The sequence below is a fragment of the Amphiprion ocellaris genome, chromosome 13 (assembly GCF_022539595.1).
Source record: "Amphiprion ocellaris isolate individual 3 ecotype Okinawa chromosome 13, ASM2253959v1, whole genome shotgun sequence".
Taxonomy (NCBI): Eukaryota; Metazoa; Chordata; class Actinopteri; family Pomacentridae; genus Amphiprion; species Amphiprion ocellaris.
The window spans coordinates 31,595,217-31,618,483 of record NC_072778.1 but is presented as its reverse complement, the minus strand read 5'-3'; the positions used below and the strand labels follow the sequence as shown (position 1 = coordinate 31,618,483).

Genomic DNA, 23,267 nt, shown 5'->3' with positions numbered 1-23,267 from the left:
CGGTCACAGCTGAGCAGGTAGCGGTGTGGACTCAAGTCATGTCTTCACAGTAACTTGTTCACTAACTTGGTGAAAATTTCCACAACTCCTGAACACATGATATGAAGTTAGCTGGTTCACACATATAAAGTTGAAGCACTTCAAACACTGAGACATTTTTAGGACGAGTAGCGGAATCCAGATATACATTTAAATACAGCAGATATATAGGCATCCTGCCTGAGGAGATAAGGCCTGCAGAGTCAGTAACGTCTTATAAATCACTTCTTAAAACCCACTTTTATAGACTTGCTTTTATGTGAAATTTATTTTTAGCTCTATTTAGTCTTAGTGCTCTATTTTGTATTATATCCTGTTTATTTTAGATGATCTCTCTTGTTTTATTTTAATTTTAGCTGCCTGGTTCTTTGGTGTGATGTCATCTCTCTAGTTTTTTAATTCTCAAATGTTTTGACTTTTAATTTTAACCCTCAAACTTATTCTTTAATTTTCAAACTGCCTAGTTCCCGTGTTTGATTTGAGTGCTAATCTAGCTAATTATTCATTTAATTTATTGTCATTTTTACTGTTCATTTTAACTGACTGCTCTGACTTGTCTCCTATATCTTGCTTGATTGTCTGTTGAATGTTTTGACTGTCAAAGCACTTTGTGAACACTGTTCTTAAGCGTACTATGTAAAAACAGTTATTATTATTAGTTATTATTGATATTGATGAATATTAAACACACTGACATCAACATTTTTTCCTCCTTCATAATCATTATCGATCAAAAAATGTCTCGGTGTTTGAGGAACTTTGACATAAGTTGTGGGAATTTTAGAGCAGGCCTTGAAAAACACAACGAAATGAATCCTGTCTTATGTTGGGCAGTGTCTCAGTGGTTAACACCGTCACCTTGCAGCTAGAAGGTCCCCCGTTTGCATCCCGGCCAGGGATCTTTCTGCATGGAGTTTGCATGTTCTCCCTGTGCATGTGCAGGTTTTCTCCAGGTTCTCCGGCTTCCTCCCACAGTCCAAAAACATGTTGAGGTTAACTGATTATTCTAAATTGTCTGTAGGTGTGATTGTTTGTCTGTATGTGTAGCCCTGTGATAGACTAGTGACCTGTCCAGGTGTCTCCTGCCTTCACCTGAAGTCAGCTGGGATAGACTCCAGCCCCACGTGACCCTAATGGGGATTAAGTGGTGTATAGATAATGGATGGATGTAAAGGAGTTATGAGAGAAAATATGGGGTTCTTTCTCGGTGGCCACATGGTGGCGATATCCACATTAAGAATCTAGTGAGTCTGTCAACCGTTCCACTGAACTTGAAGTATATTTAGTAGTTTTCTATGACAAACCCAAACCAAATCAAAAACCCAACAGAAAAAAAGAAACATCTAAGACTCCATTACTGGAAAATACATTTTATTTTATTGTATTTATTTGTGCAGTTGGTAACACGTGACATGACATCGTGGTATATACAGCATAGCAGAAAAGCTTCCTTTCTAAACTAGCTTCTGAATTTGTTCCAAATTTATTGAGACCACTGAACACACCGATCAGCCTGAGGTTCCAACAACCTCTTCAAAAATGTAGGATTTCTTCACATCAGATTTTTATAAAACACTGGCAGTGGAGGTGAGAGTTCAGATGGCACAAAATGTCTCTACTACAATCAGCTAAAGATCATGAAGAAAAAAAACAACTGTGGCCCCTAAAAGTCCAGAGGAAAGAACACAAAGATCTTCTGCAAACCATCTATGAGACAAAGCTGTTTCAGATAATACTTTAACTTATTGTGCTTCTTGTGAGGTGGCGATGATCGAGTGAGAAAAGGTTCATGAAGTTTATACCTAAAGCATGTCTGCAAGTGTATCAATGTCGCAAAAAATACCAGACAAACAGGAAAATATAGCGTTCTATAGTATGATAGCGTGAAAAACAAACCAGTTTCTGCATCAAATAATCCTCAAATTGCAATAAGTAATATTCAAATGAAACAAAAAAATAAAAACCTGTGCTAAATAAGATCACAACAACCGTGACAGAGGCCTCAGTGACTACAGTGAACATTTAAATGATTTCTTACATAACAGCTACAGGAGGCAGAGAGTTTCCACCAGCACTTGGCCTACTTTCAGGAGGCGAGTCATGACATGTTAAGTGCCTACAGGAATATTTGACATATTATACACTAGAATAAAGGACTGACAGTTCACATGTGTACATATGAAAACAAAAAATATCTTTGACAGACAACACAACTTTAATATTGGTCCTGTGTCAAAATCTAGCACAGATTAAAAGCCCACCTGTACAAACCTGCTTGAAATGAACTGATGAGACTAAATGTGCACTAACAAAAATAAAGTCCATGAAGAAAAGAGAAAAGCTGCAGCCTTGCATCGACTGCTTCACTGTTAAAGGAAATAAACATCACTCTCCAGTGTGTTACCTGTCCCTTCCATTCTGCCTTCATGCTGTCCATAAAGCACAATGAGACCTGCAGGGTTTGGTCCCATCACAGTGACAGAGCGGCTCCTCATCACGGCGCTCATACAGAATACTGACGCTGCCTTTTGCAGGACTGATGAAGCTGGATGTACAGGTGCATCAAGGCAGAGCTGCTGCCTGCTTTTATGCATCTGTTGCCTCAAAGAGTCTGTGGACGAGCTGCGAGACTTTAACACTGGCTGGTCTTCTCCGGACAGATGAAACGCTCCTGGTTCTTCCCGTCTGCATCCATTCCAGCCTTCTCGTTGTGCTGGTTGTTGCTTGGAGCAGCGGGAAGTTGGCGCTGACGCTCCTCACTGTGCCACATGCCATAACCAAAGTAGATCAGGAAGCCTGAGAGGGAGAAATGTTTCGAGGAGGTGTGAGATACTGAAAAATGACAACTTTACATCCATAACCCTTAGATGCATAAGTGGGTCAAAAATGACCCGGTGAAGTCATTTTTTCGCAATATCTTTGTAATGAAAAGTTTTTGTCATTTCATATTCAAGCTATTAAAAACATGTTTTTGATATCACATTTCAATTTTTAAGTTACCCTTTATACTTGTAAAGAGACTGCAATATTTGTATTACTACCCCCAGCTCTGTATCACTGATAATATCATGTAAGAGGTGATGAAGTGCTCAAACGTGGAGGAAAAGAGTGGAAAAATGTCAATAAAATGGATGTTGACATTCTTCTGTTGCTGTTCTAATATTCTTCCTTTTTCAACCATCAGAATGTTCAAAATCTGTTATGAAGTGAAAAATAAACATATTTCAAACATGAAATCATTCTTGCGTCGACAAAAATAGAATACAAACAAATAATACAAATTGTTATTCTGAACCAAAATGACAAAAATGTCATAAAAACACATTGATTCTTATATGGGTCATTTCTGACCCACTTATGGAAGAGTGTAGAGTCCAATCAGTCGTGCATCTAAGGGTTAAAGAAACAGCTTTTTCACTTAGTGGAAGTTCTATGGACAGTCCTATGGTTAGATGAGAATCTAAAAGGTGTTCAGATCCTAAATTAATTAACTGTACCAATACAGTAAAAATACAGTAGAAATACTCCATTACAAGTAAAAGTCCTGCAGGAAAAGTAGGTAAGTATCAGCAATGAAATGTACTTCACTAATGAAAGAAAAAGTCCTAGTTTGGTCCCTCTTTATTAGATTATTGTACTGTATTATACTGAAGCGTCAATGTGTCGACAGCACTTGAGTAAATGTACTCAGTAACTTTCAACCACTTTGTCCAGCTGTCAGTTAGCTTAGCTTAGCATAAAGATTTAAAACATTTTTAATCTTTGAGCACATTTCTCCTTAAGATGTTTTATCCCATTTGTTTAATTGTAGAAAAATCGAATGTAAAAAAAAAAAAAAAAAGCACTCAGAAGTCACTAACTCTAAACTTTCTTCCAGTCTTTATGTTAAGCTAAGGTAGCTCCAGCCTCATATTTACTGTACAGAAGTTATCGTTGCCCACAATGTCCGACTACTTCTCTAAATATTTGCAGTGTGTCTTTTATATTCTCACTCACCTACAGCCATCCACACAGAAAAACGAACCCAGGTGTCTCCACTCAGCTGAACCATGAGGTAAATATTCACAAATATGCTCAGAATAGGCAGGAAAGGCAGAAGAGGCACCTGTGATGACAACAAATACACCAAAATGATCCGTTTTAATATGTCGGATAAACACCATTCTATCATCCAAGCCTCTGTGATAAAGCTGAAGTAGGCAGTTTCAACGTTGGCTTCACTGGTCAGAACTTCCATACGAACTTTTCTGTATATTGTAACTGAAGTGACCTCTTGGCTCCATTTGCGGGATTTATAAAATCTAACCCATGGCACCAGATTTGAGCCAATCACAGAGCTTCACCCAGATCATGTTAGATGATAAGAAAAGCAACAAAATCTATAGTCGGAGCAATATGTGTTGGCCCTGTGGGTTAGGCCACTTTTATAGTTTATGTGACGACACAACGTGAGATGAATTTCAAAAATGTGTCTGCATGGTTACTACTCTATAAGAGCAACAGTGAGCATGCTCAGTGAAAGTGTGTATGAACAGAATGTGCAGATCAACCACCTACTGCACGTGTATGCAAGAGTCTTCCAAGTGACAGACTAGAAAAGTAGCATATTAACAACAACACCAGGCAAGACAATAACACATTTATTCATCACCATGCATCACTGGGTCCTGCTTTTGTGGTATTTGTGCTTCATTGGCATAATCAATAAAACTGGCAGGTAGAAATTGCACTGAATGTAAAGAAATGCATTTCCTTGCATAGAATACTAGGGAGCATAGTCTGGGCATATTACAGTAGGTCCTCAGTTTACAACGTCCTTGACCTATGGCGTTTTGTGGTTACGTCGTCATCTGCCATAAATTTATTAAAGTCTTGTTCCATCATTCCGACTTACAGCGTTTGCAATGTTAAAACAAATTTCTGAACTAGTTTGCGAGCGGAGCAGACAAATACGTCGTCATGCGGCGCTAAACGAGAAAGACGGCTTTGTTTACATTTGCCGGGTGGATTATGCTACATTCGTACATTTCATTTGTGTTGTTTTTTTGGAAACTTTTTCCCTTCATTATGGCTCCCAAGCATAAGTTAGACTCTCCTGAAGGCAGTGCTTTGAAGAAAAGGAAAGCCATCTCCATGAAAGTAAAATTAGATATAATAAAACATTTGGAAAAGGGCCAAACACCGACGAACATCGGCTGGATGCTTGGCCTAAATCTGACAATTGTCTCAACGATCATCGACAATAAAAAGTGTATACTTGAACATGTGAAAGGATCTGCTCCAATGAAATGAGTTGTACAAACACAACTCACAACATATATGAGTTCCGACTTATGGCGAAAATTGCATTACGTGACGCCGTAGTAACGGAATTCGGATGTAAGTTGAGACCCCCCTTGCATACAGAATTGCAGCACGATTAGATGGAGGTCTTTCACCCACAAGGTCGAGGTTTGAATATTGACTTTTAGCTTGACTATCTTCGTGTGATTGTAGCCTGTGCTCATGTAGTAGGAGCAACTTAGAGAGGGAAGAACTGCAGAAAGAAGCTGCATATGTTCAGACCCCAGGAAGACTAGCTGGGTGCCATTGGCTTTAGCTAATGGGGATCCTTTTAAATAAATAATAAATGTTCAAATTCTGGGTTTTTTGGGGGGTTTTCCAGATCCTTGCCACTGCAGCTTTAAACCAGAGATCTGATGGAGCTGCTACGTACCATGAAAGAGACCTTCTTGCTGGTCTGAGGCTGCCTGCAGACCATGAAGACGCAGCCGCTGAAGATGAGGAGGCAGACGCTCAGCGACACCAGGATCCACACTTCCATCCCAATGATGGAGTAGATGTGGTAGGTGGTGAGATAGCTGACCACACACACTACCAGCACTGGGATTTGAGAACACACACACAATTAATAGTGACACAAAAGTAAACAAAACAACAGAAAATAGCTGAAACGGAGCAACAGGTAAAGACAGTTAACCTGCCTACCCAGCACGCCGATGGACATGTTGACCACGCTGGACGAATGCTCAGAGGGGGCGACGGGAGGATGCAGGACAGCCTGCAGGGTGGAGCTGCCACCTTTCAGCATGTTGAGGTGGGACTCAGATTCTGTCAGGTCTGATTCGCCCTCTTCAGACGACAGGTAATCCCTCTCACCTTTACCTGGCTGTCGCACCAGAGCTCCATCTGGCTGGTACCTGGGGGACAGCAACATCAGAATCTAAGTTTTTACTTCATAAATGGATCTGAGGATGACTGCATTTGTGGTTCACTTGCCTCCTTTTCTTTGGGCTTGCAAATGCATTAAACACAGACCCTAGTCTTTGCAAAAACAGCATCAGTTTTCTCCTATTTCTTACTTCATTTGCACAGGTGCAACCTAAACACAAGTTGGATTTGGCAACATTTTAGTGGTGAAAGTTACAGAAATCTAAATTATTGTTATTTATATTGTCACCCACTCCTGTGTTTCTGTGTCACCTGAACTTTCACGAGAAATTTTGGAGAAGCTTTTATCCAAAGCGACATACATCTGAGAGCAGATGTAACACAAGCAAGGATCTAAAACGACCTGGATAAGAGCCATAAAACAAGTTTAAATGTGATAATAGGAACTTGGTGCCTACAGGCAGTACAGGAGGTACTAAGACTTTTTCTCTTTTTTTGCAGTCTGTAAAGTGGCATCAAAATTTACTAAGGTTTAACTCCATAAATTATATGAGGATGTCTGAGTTTGTGGTCCGCTTACCTTAACTTCTTTGGGCTTGCTCAAGCACATTAAACATGGTTCCTTGTTTTTATAAAAACAGCATCAGTTTTATCTTATTTCTTAGTTACTTTGCATACGAGCAGTCTAAACACTCATTCTCCAAGGTTGCAACAAGTGATGTAAGTTGGGTCTTGTAGCATTTACAGAATTACAAATGGTAGACTGTGTAAATTATTACTTTTAACTTTTATTTGGACATATCCTTTTACTTCAGAACAGGAGCGAGAGAGATTAAATCTCTAAAAGTCACACTGCTGTTCAGTGTTTTCATATTGTTTGGAGCTGTAGATAAAAAAGTATCCCGATGTACAGCACATCTGCAAACAGTCCATCCTCTGTCAAACCGCTTGTCTTGTGAAATAGTTTGAGGTTTTACTTTACAAAACAAGTGAGGTCTGAATCCAGGAAAAGAACACTGAGTCTGTATGTATTGAGGTTGTGGTGATGACTGTGAGGAACAGAAGTGTGCAGCGAGTCCAGGGTTTAGTGAGTGCAGAAACTTGAGTAAACACCTTCATTTACTGAAGCAGCCACTTAAGGCTCATACAATGGGAGCATTCACAGCTCTTACATCACCAGTGTGATGCAATAACCAACAGGGTAATCATGCCTGTGGGAAATAGCTTGGAAAAGCTGCTCGGGCAGCTCTTTCACAATGTTTCACTAGTTATACTTTTGGGGTTATTTATAAATGTACCCACCTGAGAATCAGTACGCACACAGCAACCAGTGAATAGGCCAGCAGAGTTCCAATGGACATCATATCGACCAGCGCTTTAAGGTCAAACAGGAAAGCCATGATGGCTGCAGTAAGCAAAAAGAAATACAGTTACCACAGATGCTTGCCCGTACAGTCATGAAAACTAGGAACAATCACATTTGATCACCCATGTGCTGGAGCACAATATTAATGTTCTTGCAAATCAAAACGCACAAAGCACATGAATGTGAACAAATGCAAATTAAAGTTCATGCAGACACATTTTCAGAGAAAAGAAAATTAAAAAATGCTTCCTACAGCTGTGATCACTTCCATACTGAGTGTCATCTGATGTGAGATACACTGTGGAGCTGCTCTCAGCTCTCCGACTCGTATCTCAGCACCAGACTCCGGTATGGAGCGGATCTGAGCAGCACGGTTCAAACACGGAGCAGTGGTATGTCCGCTGCTCCTCACAACATTATATTCAAAGAAAAACAACAGAGAAAGCTCCCCTGCCCTAGTGCTGTCAGGTGCTTAGTGCATGGCCTGTGGTGGTGCTGCTGGTGATGTGGTGGGAGTTCACATCTGCCAGCCACTTCACCAGGTCATTCACCCTGCAAGTCTCAGCCCCAACACCTGAGCACAGTGAGCGTGGTGCAACTATGTACTGAACACCTGGAGCCTGCTGAGCAGAAAAGCTTTAGAAGACATTCTTAGCACTGCATGAGCACTGCATCCATCTACAAGGCCCAACTGTTTGAATTTGCTTTTTACTTGATCCACACATTTGATGGTGTACACCAGGAGCAAAAAAACGCCCAGTAACTCTTGGAGGTCAGGGAGTTTGATGTATTTTGATGCTAATACATACTGATGCCAATGCATTTTTTGTATACATGACTTTGACTTTACTGGTACATTTACTTAAGTTTAAGATCTAAGAATTTGAAGCCACAGTAGTTCTGTACATCAGCCCAGCTGTGCTTTGAGCTAACTTTAACATAACACATTAGCATGCGCAGTGACAATGCTAACATGCTACTGTTTAGAGCAACATTTATCATGTTTACTGCCTTAAATTTAGCACGTTGACCATTTTGACATTTGCTACTTACCATTAAACACAAAGTTTAGCTGGAGCTAATGAATGTTTTTGGACAAAATACAAGTTTGATAAAAGGTCAAAGGATCCCCAAAGTTACTACATTTCATCATGGCATGAATATGTGTGAAAGGTATTTGTAGTTAATTTCTTAATAATTAAAGAGGGAATCAGATAACGGTAAGGGGCTGAAGCCAGTTGAATGCGAGTGCCTGTTTGCTGAACAAAAATAACAAACTGAAAATTAGACAGTATCCTTGAGCATCTTTAAAATGAATGTAATGGTTTTGTCACATGCTTTGGAAACACCATCACCAAGTCATTATCATGCGGTCACCACCACCAACTGATACACAGATAAAAAACCATGTTATAACCCCATTCTAGGCGAGTCCTCGTCCGGGAGCTTACCCGCTGTGGTACCTGCCGCCATGGTGGCAGCCACGGGCGACTGGCGTTTACTCACTTTGGACATAAATTTGAACAGAATGCCATCTCGTGCCATGGCAAAGAGAATGCGTGGCAGAGGGAACATGGAGCCCAACAGGCTAGGAAGAAGAGGGTTCATGGTTAAGTTGAGGGCATTCTGGGAGAGAAAACATGACACCTGCACAACTGTGAAAGAACAACAGTGGAAAATTGTCCTGCAGAAATAGATGGTTTTAAGTTTAACGGGCCAATTCAGGACAGAGACTAATTCAGTTTTATATCAACTCAACTGCATCTTTCACAGTTGATTTGGTGGAAAAAGATTAGTTACTTGGACGCTCCCCAACTCTCACCTGCAACTACACCGGAGCTCATAGTGGCAATAAGTGGGGTCTTCGTCTTAGGATTGATTCGGGCTAAGGCTTTGAAAAGCACCCCATCCTCTGCCATAGCATAGATTACACGAGGCATAGGGAAAATGGAGCCCAGCAGACTGCATGAGACAGCAGAGACATGCAAGACCAACACGTTAGTAAAGAGCCCCGACACACAAAATCACACAATCACCAACAACCACATCATTGAAGCGTCAGCGTAGGATTAAAGTCATGGAGTGTCTTTCTTTCCTGTTGGTTGTATCATCAGTTTCATCCTCCAATCATTACCATCAGCTTAAAGGAATGGAACACTTACTGTACGAACATTACTCATTATGGATGCCTTGTTAGTTACTGAAATTATGGCTTCATTACATTTTCCTAGTAAGTAAACATCCACCTTGAGCAAAAAAAGTACATTAAAGCAGTGTCACAACTCGCTACCCTGCATAAAAATGGAGTCATTCCAGAAAGTAACAGGATAAACACCAACTGTGGGCTCTAAATTATACTAAATCGGTTTGATTAGAGTCCAGTCTGAACAAATTGGGTAGAATGTAGACCATGAGATGATCTGATGGATGACATCCAACAGGGTTTCTTGATAGAATACTGATTTAGAACTGACATAGGAAACCCTCAGGGAAGAAAGACAGAATTAAGTGACACCAATATACTGTTGTGAGACACTCCAAAATTTTCTCATCATACTATGCATAGAATACTTTAACCTTCTGAACCCCAAAAGCTCTTGGCAGGTTTGAAAGACCTTGTTTCCTTTAAAAATAATCACAAAGATGACACTATTTATCAGAGCGAGATACGGCTAAAACAGAAGGAATCATCAAAATTTTAACTCTCCAATGGCCCATAGATGTTCAAATGTAAGCTGAGAATTGTGCCATTTCATCAAAATCCCTTTATTCTAAATGTGAGTCACTGAAAATTTGGAAAACAAAATTTTGCACTCCTTGGCTGCAACCAACAGTCACATGACAGGAATTTAAACAGTCCTCGGATGAACTGCAGGCTGTGTTTACATAGAGCAGAAAGTCAACAAGAGAGACTACAGGGAAAATAATATGCGTTTGATCAATAAAATAAATGCAGCATCTTTCAAAAACAGGATACAGAAGAGCAAATTGCTGGAAGACTTGTTCTGTCAGGTGAAATAACTTAGATATATCTAGCTTGTAGAGGTTGTAAAAATATAGATAGTTAAATATGTGTAGTATGTAGAGTCATTATTTTTCCAGTGTTTTCCAACTTTTGTAAACGTGCTGTTGCAGGATTTTATATTGTAGGGAAAAATTAACACAATGTGGTAAGAAAAAAACATAGCATGAGTTAAAAACACCCATAAACTTCTTGGGGTTCAGAGGGTTCATTATAAGCATTATATCACAAAGGCATGCAGGTGTCTCAGCACAGAAAGCATTAAATATTGCGCCCACCAAAGCAACAGGAATCAATCCAAAACAAGAGACATAAACAGAGATTTGTGGTCAAACTTTTGACCAAATCTCACTAATATCACTAATTTATATCAAATATGTTATAGCATAGAAATTAGATTCAGCTATACTCTGCCTCAATTTCTTCTATTTACCAACATGTATATTGACATTGTCTTATCTTGTTTTATGAAAACAAGGCCAGAGGTTACCTGGTAGAGAGGGCACACAGTGAACCCACAGCAACCACATATTTGGCAGGAGCCCAGCCCACATATTCAAAAGCCATAGGCAAGGGACTCTTCTCATCCAGCAGGTAGTAGGGCATCATCAAGGTGAGCGCTGCTGACACGCCGAAGTACGCCAGGAAACACACGGTCAGCGACACCACGATGCCGATGGGAATGGCCCTCTGAGGGTTCTTCACCTCCTCACCTGTCACACACAGTTAAATGTTGTTATCACGTTGAGCTCTGATTTAGGTGAATCACAACCTATTATTGACCCACCTGTTGTTGCAATGCAGTCAAATCCAACAAAAGCATAGAAGCAGGTAGCAGCTCCAGCTAAGGTCCCACTGAATCCATACGGCATGAATCCTCCAACGCCATAATCGCTGCTCACATTGGCAGTCGCTGACAAGTTCCTGAAACAAGTACACTGCCGTTTTAGAACAACAACTGACAGTAAAACTGGCTCTTCAGAAAAAACGAATAATTTACCTTGTAACTATGGTGAAATTTATAAGGGATTCTTCACTGATCTTCCAGTTGTGAGTGTCTCCTTTGACGAAGCCGGAGATGATGACAAACAGGAGTACGAGGACGTTGACCGAAGTGAAGACCTTGTTGACCCAGGCCGACTCCTTCACTCCGAACGAAAGGAGTCCTGGATGAACATAAACACAACAGAGCTCAGAACAGTCATGTGATCAAGGTCAAGGTCAGCACTACCTTAATAAATTAAGCAAATGTCCAGTAGTCCATCATCCCACTAAATGTGCAAAGCTAAAGGTCAGCATTCATTTGTGGCTTTACCCAGGGCTCAGACTCTGACCACCCAAGTGAAAGTCCTCCATCTGACCCATTGCACCACTGACTTTATTTATCTATAATATTTTATCTGATCTGTAAGAAGCCCTGGGATTAGTCTAAATCTACCATCATGGACTAGATTTTCCAAGTCTGAAAACAGAACAAACAGTACCGACTTTATATAAAAGATGGATGTAGCCTTCAGGTTTGAAAAGTAAAGCCAATGTGGGAGTTACTTAAGCTGCATTCCTTCTAATGGCCAGCAGGGGGCAACTAGTCTGGTCAGATTGCACAGTAGTCTCTGTGAAAATAACCCTACTTCTCACTTGATTTGTGATCTCAACAAATAATTTCCTAATGGGTTTGTGGTCTGTCTGGCTAGTTTGAAGTCTCTTTCAACATAGCATGGGCCTTAATTAAAAAATTATGGTCCCATTTAGAGGAAAATAGAAGCTAAATCAGGATACGTTTGAGGCAGGGCTGCCTTGTGGTTGATATGTGCATAGTGAACTTGAGTTCTCAGTCAGATCCAAACTTTTTTCATTGCATCTGGTTCAGAAAAATCAAGATGGCAACAGCCAAATTTCAAGCTCAAGGCTCAGCAACAGTCCACAAACCAACAGGCGGCATCACAGTTGTTGAGATGCAGAAGCCTAGCTTCCTCTCAAACCACTTGAATTATAATGTGCTAAAGGTTAGTGTGGAATTGTTGCACAGTGATGCCAAAAATAGTGCTGATCCACACTGCAACCCAAAGCTTTAATATTTTATAGCAGCTCCATAAGTCCATCTGACACCAGTCACACATTTTGACAACTGAATATGTAGCACACCAAAAAACCCCAAACATTCAGTTAAGGTTGAACAGCTTACAGACAAATGGGAGTAGCCACATTAGCTACTCTGTAAGACTGAACTTCAGTGCTGTCATTCTTTGAGCTGAATGCTAATGTCAGCATGCTAAAATGCTAATAACTATGAGGCTAACATGGTGATGCAAGCAGATATATCGTTTACAATGGTCATTGGCACATTGTATATCGCATGCTAACATATAGTTGATTGATTTCATTGATTTTATATTAGCACTTGAGCTAAATGCTAATGTCGGCTTGCTAACATGCTAATAATGGCAATGCTAACATGCTGATGGAAAGCAAGTGTTTACAATGACTATCATAGTGGATATTAGTTAACTACCATATAATTTATTGATTTTAATGATTTTTTAAAAAAAATAAATTAAAGACAAAATTCAATGGATAACATGTGAAAGTAAAGACAATTAAAACATCATCCAATATATTTGTTCATAACTTGGGCAAAAAAAATGTTTAAACTTGTGACTGCACCGAATAAAAAGAGAAAGAGTAGGACGATTACTGAAGTTATTAGAGTTTATTCTACAGGATATACAATTTGGTGACAGATTCAGAAAAACCTGAACCCTTGTTCCCTACAGTAAGAGGACCTAGTGGCTCTGTTATTCTGTTGGGGTCATTTTGCTGCTATGATTTAGGTCCACCTGTCCTAATAGAAGGAAGACTGACTTCAAATCAATGCAAAAATGTTCTGAGAGGTCACCTTTATCCCAAGATAAAACATCACTACAAGCATCAAAACACTAAATGAGGCAATATCTTTTTAAATTAGAGTTCTAGAGACTTGGAAAATCAGTGCCAAGGACCACTGAAGCTTTTTATAGTTTTTTCTTTTAATTTGTCACATATCTGCATAGATATCTGTATCAAATTTCATAGCAGTTAAATGCCTTCTTATGTTACAGGTGGAGTTTGTTTGCATCCTTTTACTGTAAATTGCCTAAAATCCACCTATCTGCAAATAAAACTAATAGAAATGTGTGCAGTCAATACATTTATGAAAGAAACCACTATGCTTCTTCTCCCAAAATCAAAAGCTGATTCTTTTAACATTTTGTTTAGAAGAAGTCCTGCCATCTTCACCAAAACAACCAAACATTGGTGTATTCTTTCTGAGTCACACTGACATAATATAATCACCGCGTTGACAGGCCAACAGACAGAACATATGATAAAATGTTCAACTTTAGTCTGAGGGTCATGAAGGTGGAATGTTACAAAAATATGTCCACTTTGAAACCTTGCAAATTAGTAAACCTGACCTTGGAAAGTGAACAGGGAGTACTGGCCCAATTAGTGATGATACCAAACACTAATCACTGCTTTAGTAGATCTGAAGTCAATGAAGAAGAAGCTGCTGCACACAATCATTCATGACACAGTGTCCAACTATCCTGTTATTAGATTTTACCAGCAGTAGTTCTTGAGTTAAGTTGTTGGCTGTTTATAACAAGATGTTCCCATTCCAATTTCCAGTCATTGCAACCCCTTGAATTCTAAGATTATCGTCCTCTATATGCTACCTTACCAGAAAGTAGCAGAATCAGACAGACAGCAAAGAAGTCGGGGTACTGGGCCAAACCAGGGGAATTCATGCTGAAGTAGGTTTTACAGAATATCTCTATGTGCCCTCCAATCATCTCGTCAAATGTGCCACTCCACGCTCTGGCGACTGAGGAGGTACCTATGAGAAAACGAAGAACAGCCATCAACAAGAGCCGGTATCTTCTTTAAAATACAATGCAATTCAAAGAACTCACCAATCACATAGGAGAGGATTAAGTTCCAACCGGTGATGAAGGCCCAGATCTCCCCTACAGTCACATAACTGTAAAGGTATGCAGAGCCAGTTTTGGGGACACGGGCACCAAACTCTGCATAGCAAAGTCCGGCCATGACGGAGGCCAAGGCAGCGATTAGGAAGGAGATGACAATGCTGGGGCCAGAGTCTCCCTTGGCCACCTCTCCAGCCAGGACGTAGACGCCGGCACCCAGAGTGCTGCCCACCCCCAGGGCAATGAGGTCGACGGTTCCCAGGCAGCGGCAGAGCTTGGAGTCCTCCAGGTTGTTCAGGTCGACCACTTTCCTGCGCACCAGGGAGCGGCCGAATGACAGAACCTGCTCCAGCATGCTGACACCTGTTGAAAGAAGGAACGGGAGAAGAAAGGATTGAAAATGCCGCACATGCTCCGGGGTATGAGGGGGTAATTTGAAAGGGTGAAACTGTATGTACAGGTGCAGTGTAAGGACACATAAGTAAGAAATATACACATACACTACCGTTCAAAAGTTGAGGGTCACTTAAAATTGTCCTTATTTTTGAAAGAAACGCAGTTTTTTTCAATGAAGATAACATTAAATTAATCAGAAATAGAGTCTAGACATTATTAATGTGGTAAATGACTATTCTAGATTGAAACGGCCCATAGGGGTACAGAGGAACATTTCCAGCAACCATCACTCCTGTGTTCTAATGCTACATTGTGTTAGTTAATGGTGTTGAAAGGCTCATTGATGATTAGAAAACCCTTGTGCAGTTATGTTAGCACATGGATAAAAGTGTGAGTTTTCATGGAAAAAAATGAAATTGTCTGGGTGACCCCAAATGTTTGAACAGTAGTGTATTTTTAAGTAAATCCCCTAAAGCCACTGAGGTCAAATCATTTCAGTCAATCATATCAGAAGTTTTTATATTAGCATTAATATTTCTACGGTTGTGAAACTAAAGTTCATGTTGGTCAGGTTGATTTAGCTCTACTTGATTTGCATTTTGATCTCCTGAAAAATGCTGCAAAGTCAGTTGCATAACATGTAAATGAAACAAAGGTAGAGTTAAAGCTTCTGAAAGGGATGTTAACCCTACAAACTGTGATGCGAGCTTTAGGAATGTTGCCAAGCCCTGTAGCGTGGTAAAGTTCGTACAGTAAGAGTCCCATTAAAATCTATTGTTTGGGGTTATGGTGCAGATCGAAGTGCTCAAAGAGACGCATTCATCAGGGGACCATGAATTCACCAATATGACACAATAAAGACATTCCTGGACCTCTGTGCACTAATTACATGTAAAGGACACAAATAGAGAAACGTCAGCGTCTTCTTTGTTGTCATTGTCTTGTACATCTAAAAAGGGGGAGATGCTGCTTAAACATATTAGCATGAATACAATATGAGAAAATGAAGAAGGAATATTCCTGCTCCCAAGTGAATTGTTGGTAATTTACTTTGAAGTTAAGGCGCCTTCTTTGAACCTAAACTCTGATTACCTTGACCATAAATTAACACTGACGACCGTCCAAATGTGCATTGATCTCTGCTGCAGCGTGGATTTTTCTACCAAGAGGAGCGAGTTTTGGATGTGACAGCTCATTTCCATTACAATGTGGGCTCTATTACAGCATGTCCATTAATACAGTGGACTAAAACTGCCAGATTTTGGCAAGGAAAACTTCAGTTTTGTCAAAAAGGAGACACTAATTAAAGTAATTTAGCCTGTTAGAGAACTTGCCATGTGTATTTCACATTGTGCACTGACAACTTGTGCAACATGTGGAACATATTTTCAACTCAGCGTGTTTAAATTTCTCTTCAGACCCTGTGTGACCTGAGCTTTACAGAAATCCTCACAGCTCAACTATGAAGTAGTAATTCTAAAATTATGCACATGAGCAAGTGCTTTACACTCATTCTGTCATCAAGACATGCACATACCTCAGAATGACACAGTATGGAAGTGAAGGGTCCAAGTTCAGACAGCAGAAACAAAAATGCTGCTGGAGTTCTTTTCTTCCAGCTTGCTTCTGCAGGGAACTCCGGCAGATCAGCTACACAGGTAAAACTCAGATAATATGAGCTGATCCGATGAACTGCAGCCTCAGAACTGCTGAACACAAATTCACTATTCTGGCACGTAAACTGTGCAGAGCAGCAGTTTTACTCCTCCCCTCTGTCCCCAGCGTTTCTTCATAGGATCTGCCCTCGCCTTGCCCCTAGACTCAGTCTCCAGTCTTGCCACAGCCTGGGGAGTGACGTCCCTGGAGAAGGGGAGGCAAGAGGGGAGGAGGAAACCCGAAGGAATTAGGGTAGGGGGGCATTTTACCTCCGTGCTTGTGGTTTGAGGGGAGTTAAACTCTGTGGAGGCAACATTGCACCGTAAGTTCTCCTCCTGGGCAGCAGGACAGAAAGAGAGACAAAAAACTGCATGAATGTATTTGGTAGAAATTGTTAATTCTATTGCACAGTCAGGTTAAATAGATCCCAGCTGTCCAGATGCTTACTGACTACTGATAAATGGTTAGGCAACTTTCACTGACAAACACTGAGCCAGACACTGTTTACCCAGTGCAGGCCACAGGAGCGCTGCTAAAAGCATGGGTGCTGATTGGTCAATGAAGGGTGGATAGTAGGTGGGAGAGGGTGAGGTGGAGGGGGTGTAAGTCCTCCTAATGGAAGACAGGTATTGCTCAATGTACCCTGAGCTATTGGACCCGTGAACATAATAAAATCAATAACACAGCTCACTGTGTTACACCACAAAAAAAGCCTGGCATCTCCACAGCAACTCCACTTACAAGCTGGAGCTCTTGGAGAGGGGGAAAAAAACATGCATTTTTCCATCAAAGAATTGAGAATTACAACTACAGTTGCAGTGGACAGTATTTCTGCCAAGACCAGCTCAAACCAGCTTAAGACCTCAGTGGGAAGGTGGCAGCTGGCCCTCAGAAACAACGTCCAACCCACAGACCTGAGACTCCACGGCATGACAACAGCCAGCTCTCTCTGAGTTTGTCCATCCAGCCAAGCAGCCGAATATCATGGACGGTTGCCCACCAAACCTTGGCTGCAGGGGCCGATTATCTGACCTGCATGCTGATGGGAAAGCTTTCTTTAGTGGTGGGCAGAGTGGAGACACAACTGGCTGTGAGATCTGTTCCATACAACTAAGTGCCTTCAAGTATCCACACTATTTGGTGCTGTATATATACAATCATATCCCTGCAATGCAGCCATTTTTCACACACAATAGCATGACATTTTTGGGAAAATACACTCTTTTTCTTCTTCTTCTTATGCCCCGACACCCCTCCAAGGTATAGGCCATTGACAAGAGGACTAGAGAATCCAGCCTTGTGTGTTTCCTTTAACCCTCCTATTATCTTTGGGTTCAATTTGACTAATATTTAACAGCTCTAAATAAACGATTGACATATTTAATGACTTTTCCTAATTCAATGATTACAACTGGGTAAACATAAAATGAATGTAATGATATGTTTTCAATGTCCTGTACACATATTGTACGCGTCAGTGTTCTTTGGGGTCAGTTTGACCCCAGGCTTTTAGCTGTACAAAACATATGAGAAATCAACATTTTAGATAGTTTTATTTTGGTTGTTTTGGATGATATTGAGGTCACTTTAACATGCAATTTTATAATCTTGAAAAAGCTTTAGTGCCCTAAACCTTGTGAAATTGTGTTCATTTTTCCTCGGGTTAAATTGGCCCAGGTCATAATTCATATTATTATTCTTGAGAACAGAAATAGTTTTTCATTCCAAATGGTAGAGATAACAAAAAAATGCACTTTGAAATAATATAAAGCCATTAAAACACCAAAAAGATATCTCTTTCCAATTTTAGATCAGTCAGAGAGATTTTATTGTGATGTGCAAAGTTCTCCATAATCGTGTACCAGGTATTCTGGATGTATGAGGGGAGTGGGTGGGGGGTTGTTTTATTTAAAGGGCTATTTAGGTAGTTAACAAACAGACATAAAGTACCTGACACATAAACTGGGGGAATAATTTTAATTATGATAATTTTCTAGAGGCTTAAATTGCTGGAGTGAAAGTGACCCCAAGGATGAAAGATGTTAGTAAATTTGAAGGTAATAGGAGGGTTAAGTTGGGTTCAGGTCAAGAATCTTGATGTCCTGGTGTTCTATGACTAATTTCTTCTTCTTGTTCCCCAGGTGTTGTCTGGTGGCATTTGTCGCTGGTTTTCGTCCAATCCAACAGCATCTCCATCTCTGATTTCTTCTTCCATTGGTAATGGCTGTGTTTTCAATCATAAGTCACTGTTATCTGGCTAGTGTATCTTCAGGATCTGTCTTTGCTGATGAAGTTGTTGATGAAGGTCTGTACTTTACTGATCATATTGTTTGTCACTTTTCTAGTCTTAGAACCATCAGGAGGACTGATTTATGTTACAGTTGAAAATCCTTACTTTAGTTTGTTTTCCTTTTTGGAATTGGCATTAAGTTCCTCCAAAGTTTCTTCACATGTAGTTTACACTGTAACCATGGAAAGCTTGGACAGGAGTTACTGGCTCGCTGTGTCTCATTGTTGACATGTGCTAATTGTGTGAAGCCAATTGAATGCATTTGCCCTCCAATGGCTGAGTGACCCAGCTTCAAAAACGTGGATATGGTCAACAGGTTGAGTGGTGTTTGTCTTGTAGACACCGGGACTGCGCGCTCCAGTTAACACTGCTGTCACTAGGAAATGTTAGAGCGAATAGTTACTGATAAGGCAGACAGCGGTGAGAGTGATGTCCAGATCTGGAACATGAGCATCGCTGAGGCCTCAGTTTGGTAAAAATTAGAACAAGCTTACGTGAACATGGCAGAGTTACCTACCTGGACAATGCAGCAGGGTGAAAATAGAAGGAAAAAACACAGATAATTTATAGATAACAAGTGCTTCTGGTTACATCTGAGCTATTAATATATGAAAACTACTGGTTTAATTGATTAATTCACAAAAAAAAACATCTCATATGTCTTGGATCTGACTGAATATGCAGACCTGAACCAACTTCAACTTCTATCTTCATGTAGCTCAGTAGAAAAATGTAAAGAGAAAATATAAATATCGGTTATAAATTTGTTTAAAAGGCCAGCATTAGCCGTGGATTAGATGACGAGTTTAGTACAATGGCCCAAAGCCTCTTCATATTACATTTCAAGACGAGACTAGAGACTGAACCCTGCAGACATTACCTGTGTTTAGTTTGACTTAATTCTCTTTTTATTAGGTAGGAGGATGAAGGATTATCTGTGAAAACTACTCTTGAGGACAATCACTTCAGGCTCTGCTAAAAGTGATTTCCTGTCTATATCTGGGTCAGTGTACAGTACACTAGCACTGACAAAGAAAGAAAGAAAGATAGAAAGAACTTTTCATGCTTTAAGAAACCACACTGGAACTGCTTAGTGAAAGAAATTTATTCTCAGAGAAATACAGAGTATTCTGAATGCTATCACATATCTGTTGTAGCACTTTTACCAACAGATTCCTCTAAAAATTATCTATCATGTTTAAGTATCTTGTGGCCTGAATTTATTCCAAGTCCCTCAGGATGCTCTGACTTCCAAATATTAATTCCACACTGATTGGGGTTACAGTAAAACTGATCCTAATTGGGATTTTACATGTTTACAACCCTAAAAAATAACTAACAATTACTTCTACTACACATGTAGCAGTGATAAAACAGATATCAGCAGTGAACAAACCTTAGTTTGGCCATGAAGCCTGGATTTTCTTAATAACATGAACATGATTGCAGAATCTGCTCCATGTGACATTATCAGAACGGAACTGTTTCATTTTAAAGATCATCGGACAATAAAGCTTTTTTTTACTTCCTCAAGCATGAACGCAGCCATAGAGGACATGCAGGGTCAGTAAGTCACAAATCACTTCTGCTTAGTTTAACTAACTACTTTTATTGTTTTGTTTCAGGCTACTGTCCTGCAACAGATGGTTGCTCAGCTCAGTGGTGTTCAAAATACTGCAGAAGATAAAACAACACAATTCCCAAAAAGCATTGTGAAACTGGGGATGAGTTGCCAAAACTATGAATATGTCTGAGGAATTTGATAAACTAAAAGGGGTCAGCGTGGGTGTGCAGACAAATTATGTATACATCCAGCTTTAAATCCTACGGGACCCATCTGTGTTTGCACTGGGCAGCTTCTCAAAATAGCTTCACGCTCTGTTGAACAGTGCCACAATCACTCAAGGAAACGGGAGATATTTTTATGATCAAAGCCAGAATGTACAATACTGTATCCTGAATATTACATACAGCAGATCTCATTTTAACTGTATGCTGACCTATCGTCCTGCTGACATCTTCAATTTGCAAGAAGATATCAGTTTTGATATTATAGTGAGTAAATGAACCCTCATCAGTGCACCTGGTGTCCATGCAGACCCCAGCGTTACATAACTTGTCATGTTTTTTTATTTGCAAGTTGGATATTTCAGTCCCTTTAAGTAGTTGTCACCCACCTAGTTGCCATCACATACACCAAAGCTTATTGGATTCCAGCCAAGTTTGTGGTGTATATATAAATAAATCGTTCGGGGTCCATGCAGACCCCAGTCAGACTGTCCATCCATCCATTATCTATACACCGCTTAAATATCATTAGGGTTGCAGGGGGCTGGAGTCTATCCCAGCTGACTCAGGCCGAAGGCAGGGGACACCTGGACAGGTCATCAGTCTGTCGGAGGGCCACATATACAGACAAACAATCACACTCACACTGACGGGTAATTTAGAATAATCTCATCACATTTTTGGACTGTGGAAGGAAGCTGGAGAACCCGGAGAAAACCCACTCATGCACAGGAAGAACATGCAAACTCCATGCAGAAAGACCCCGAGAAGGCCGGGAAGCAAACCGGGCATCTTCTAGCTGCAAGGCGAAAGGGCTAACCACCACACCACTGTGCAGCCCCCAGCCAGACTGTGCATCTTTTATTTATGTATGTTTGTGTTATGTTGCTCGTGTGATGACTGCTTCAGTTGAATTGTGTTTCATTTCAATTCAGGAGTTCTTACACTAATACTGTAAGCAATAAACGTCAGTAATCATTAATAGTTACCATCTGAACTATGGCAAGACAGGCAAGATACACTGCAGCCCCGGCCCTTCGCATGATCATAGAAAGTAACTCCAAACCATCAGATTCTGAACCCTCTCATGTTGAAGATGATGATGACTATATGGCTGGACCTGATGAAGCTTCAGAAACTGAAGACCATGAGTCTGATCCCAAATCAGATATGGATGATTCAGCTCAACATTCACCAGCAGGCAGCTGAGAGAGCACCAGCTCTTATAAGACGATGCTACCTTTGCCCAAGGGAGGCTGACTGGAAGATCCACAAGCATGCACCATGTGTGCCAGTAACGTCTGCAAGGACCATTCCACCCTCAGTGCTGTGTGCGATGAATGTATATAATTGTGCAGAGGAATGAAGGTGTCACATACATTAAGGTTAAACATTGTGTGTTTTTATAATTTTACATTGTTTTGTTAACTGATGATTTAAGCGTTTTCCATTGGAATCAAATTTCCACCATAAACATTATCCTACTATCACAGGATCCACTTGGACCCCAGTGGCAAAGAGGGCAGTTTTAATCAAAAGGACCATATATATGCTGTTCTACTACAAACCATTAATGTCTCCTTACTTTGTACCATCAGAGGTATAATAGGACATGTTAATTCCATTTCCTGCACATGATTCTGCACCAAAAATCACAAAAGTATGAAAATAATGAAAATGTTGTGTTACTTTCATTTCGTTTTCTCTTGAATAAAAACATAAGTCCCCCAAATTTCATTGTTTCTTTCATATTTGTATCTACAGATGACACATGTTTTAAGAAAATATATATTGAGAGGATATGGACAGGTAGAGAAATGTGAAACAGATGAAATACTACTGGGGTCCAGCTGGACCTCAAGTGTACACAATCGACCATCTCACCGTAAAGCTGACATAGCTTTACGGTGAGATGGTCGATTGTTTTGGTTCTTAACAGCACTTCAGTTGTTTTTTTTTTTGTATGTATTCATGTGGATTTTTTATTTTTTGAGACCCTTTTTAAAATCCACCAGGTTACATGTGACTGGTGACTTGTCCAGGGTGAACCCTGCCCTGAAACACACACTCAAGATGTGACCTTCTTTCATTAGGAGGCAGCGAAGCCTCAACATCGGTGGACCAAGTGCATTGAAGTTAAAAGAGACTATGTGGAAAAATAATCCAAAAAAAATTCTTTCTGCTGTGATTTTTTCTGGTGAGGATGACTATGCATGATACAGATTAATGTACATGAAGCAAAACTATGTGTAAATGAGGTGTGAGAGCACAAAGCCCTGACATTTTCTGCATTTTTGGCCAGATTCTGGTTTGTTTTTAACAAAGTGATGGATTAAATAAACAGGATATACAGAAACAGTCCATCTTCCATATTGTAAACCTGTAATTGAATTGCTCTATATTAGCCTATGTACTCTTAAGCAGCACAAATATCGAAATACCTGATAGGGAACAACCACAAGATGTGCAGTAACGACATGTTAAATGAGTTTAGATCAGTACATGTCAGCCTGAAATTCCCTCTAACATTTTATTCAGGCTGCGGACAGGCAAGCGGCGGGCTTTAGGACC

The 23,267-nt window shown here is 40.3% G+C and overlaps 1 protein-coding gene across 2 annotated transcripts; it reads right to left on the bottom strand.

Moving 5' to 3' along the window:
- Positions 1 to 1,393: 1,393 nt before the first annotated feature.
- On the bottom strand, positions 1,394 to 16,763 carry slc7a2 (solute carrier family 7 member 2). Of its 2 annotated transcripts, none has more exons than XM_023272271.3 (12): positions 16,500 to 16,763; positions 14,552 to 14,929; positions 14,320 to 14,475; positions 11,599 to 11,764; positions 11,386 to 11,522; positions 11,089 to 11,311; positions 9,399 to 9,538; positions 7,513 to 7,615; positions 6,028 to 6,239; positions 5,756 to 5,922; positions 4,036 to 4,144; positions 1,394 to 2,835 (listed from the first exon to the last, which is right to left on the bottom strand). In XM_023272271.3, exons 2-12 carry the CDS (start codon positions 14,919 to 14,921, stop codon positions 2,672 to 2,674), a joined length of 1,947 nt encoding a protein of 648 aa, XP_023128039.2. In that variant the 5' UTR covers positions 14,922 to 14,929; positions 16,500 to 16,763; the 3' UTR covers positions 1,394 to 2,671. The 2 variants fall into 2 exon arrangements, with proteins under 2 accessions (XP_023128039.2, XP_023128040.2); XM_023272272.3 differs by lacking the exon at positions 9,399 to 9,538 and adding an exon at positions 9,028 to 9,164 and having other exon boundaries at positions 16,500 to 16,762.
- Positions 16,764 to 23,267: the final 6,504 nt, after the last annotated feature.

Bases quoted from the DNA above. Each gene is read 5' to 3' on its own strand.
- slc7a2 (XM_023272271.3), bottom strand. From the start codon at position 14,921: ATGCTGGAGCAGGTTCTGTCATTCGGCCGCTCCCTGGTGCGCAGGAAA. The intron at 7,616-9,398 runs GTGAGAGTTGGG...TGCTTACTGCAG, and splicing joins GAGCTCCGGTGTAGTTGCAG to CCATCATGGCTTTCCTGTTT. The intron at 5,923-6,027 runs GTAGGCAGGTTA...CTCAAATCCCAG, and splicing joins CATGTCCATCGGCGTGCTGG to TGCTGGTAGTGTGTGTGGTC.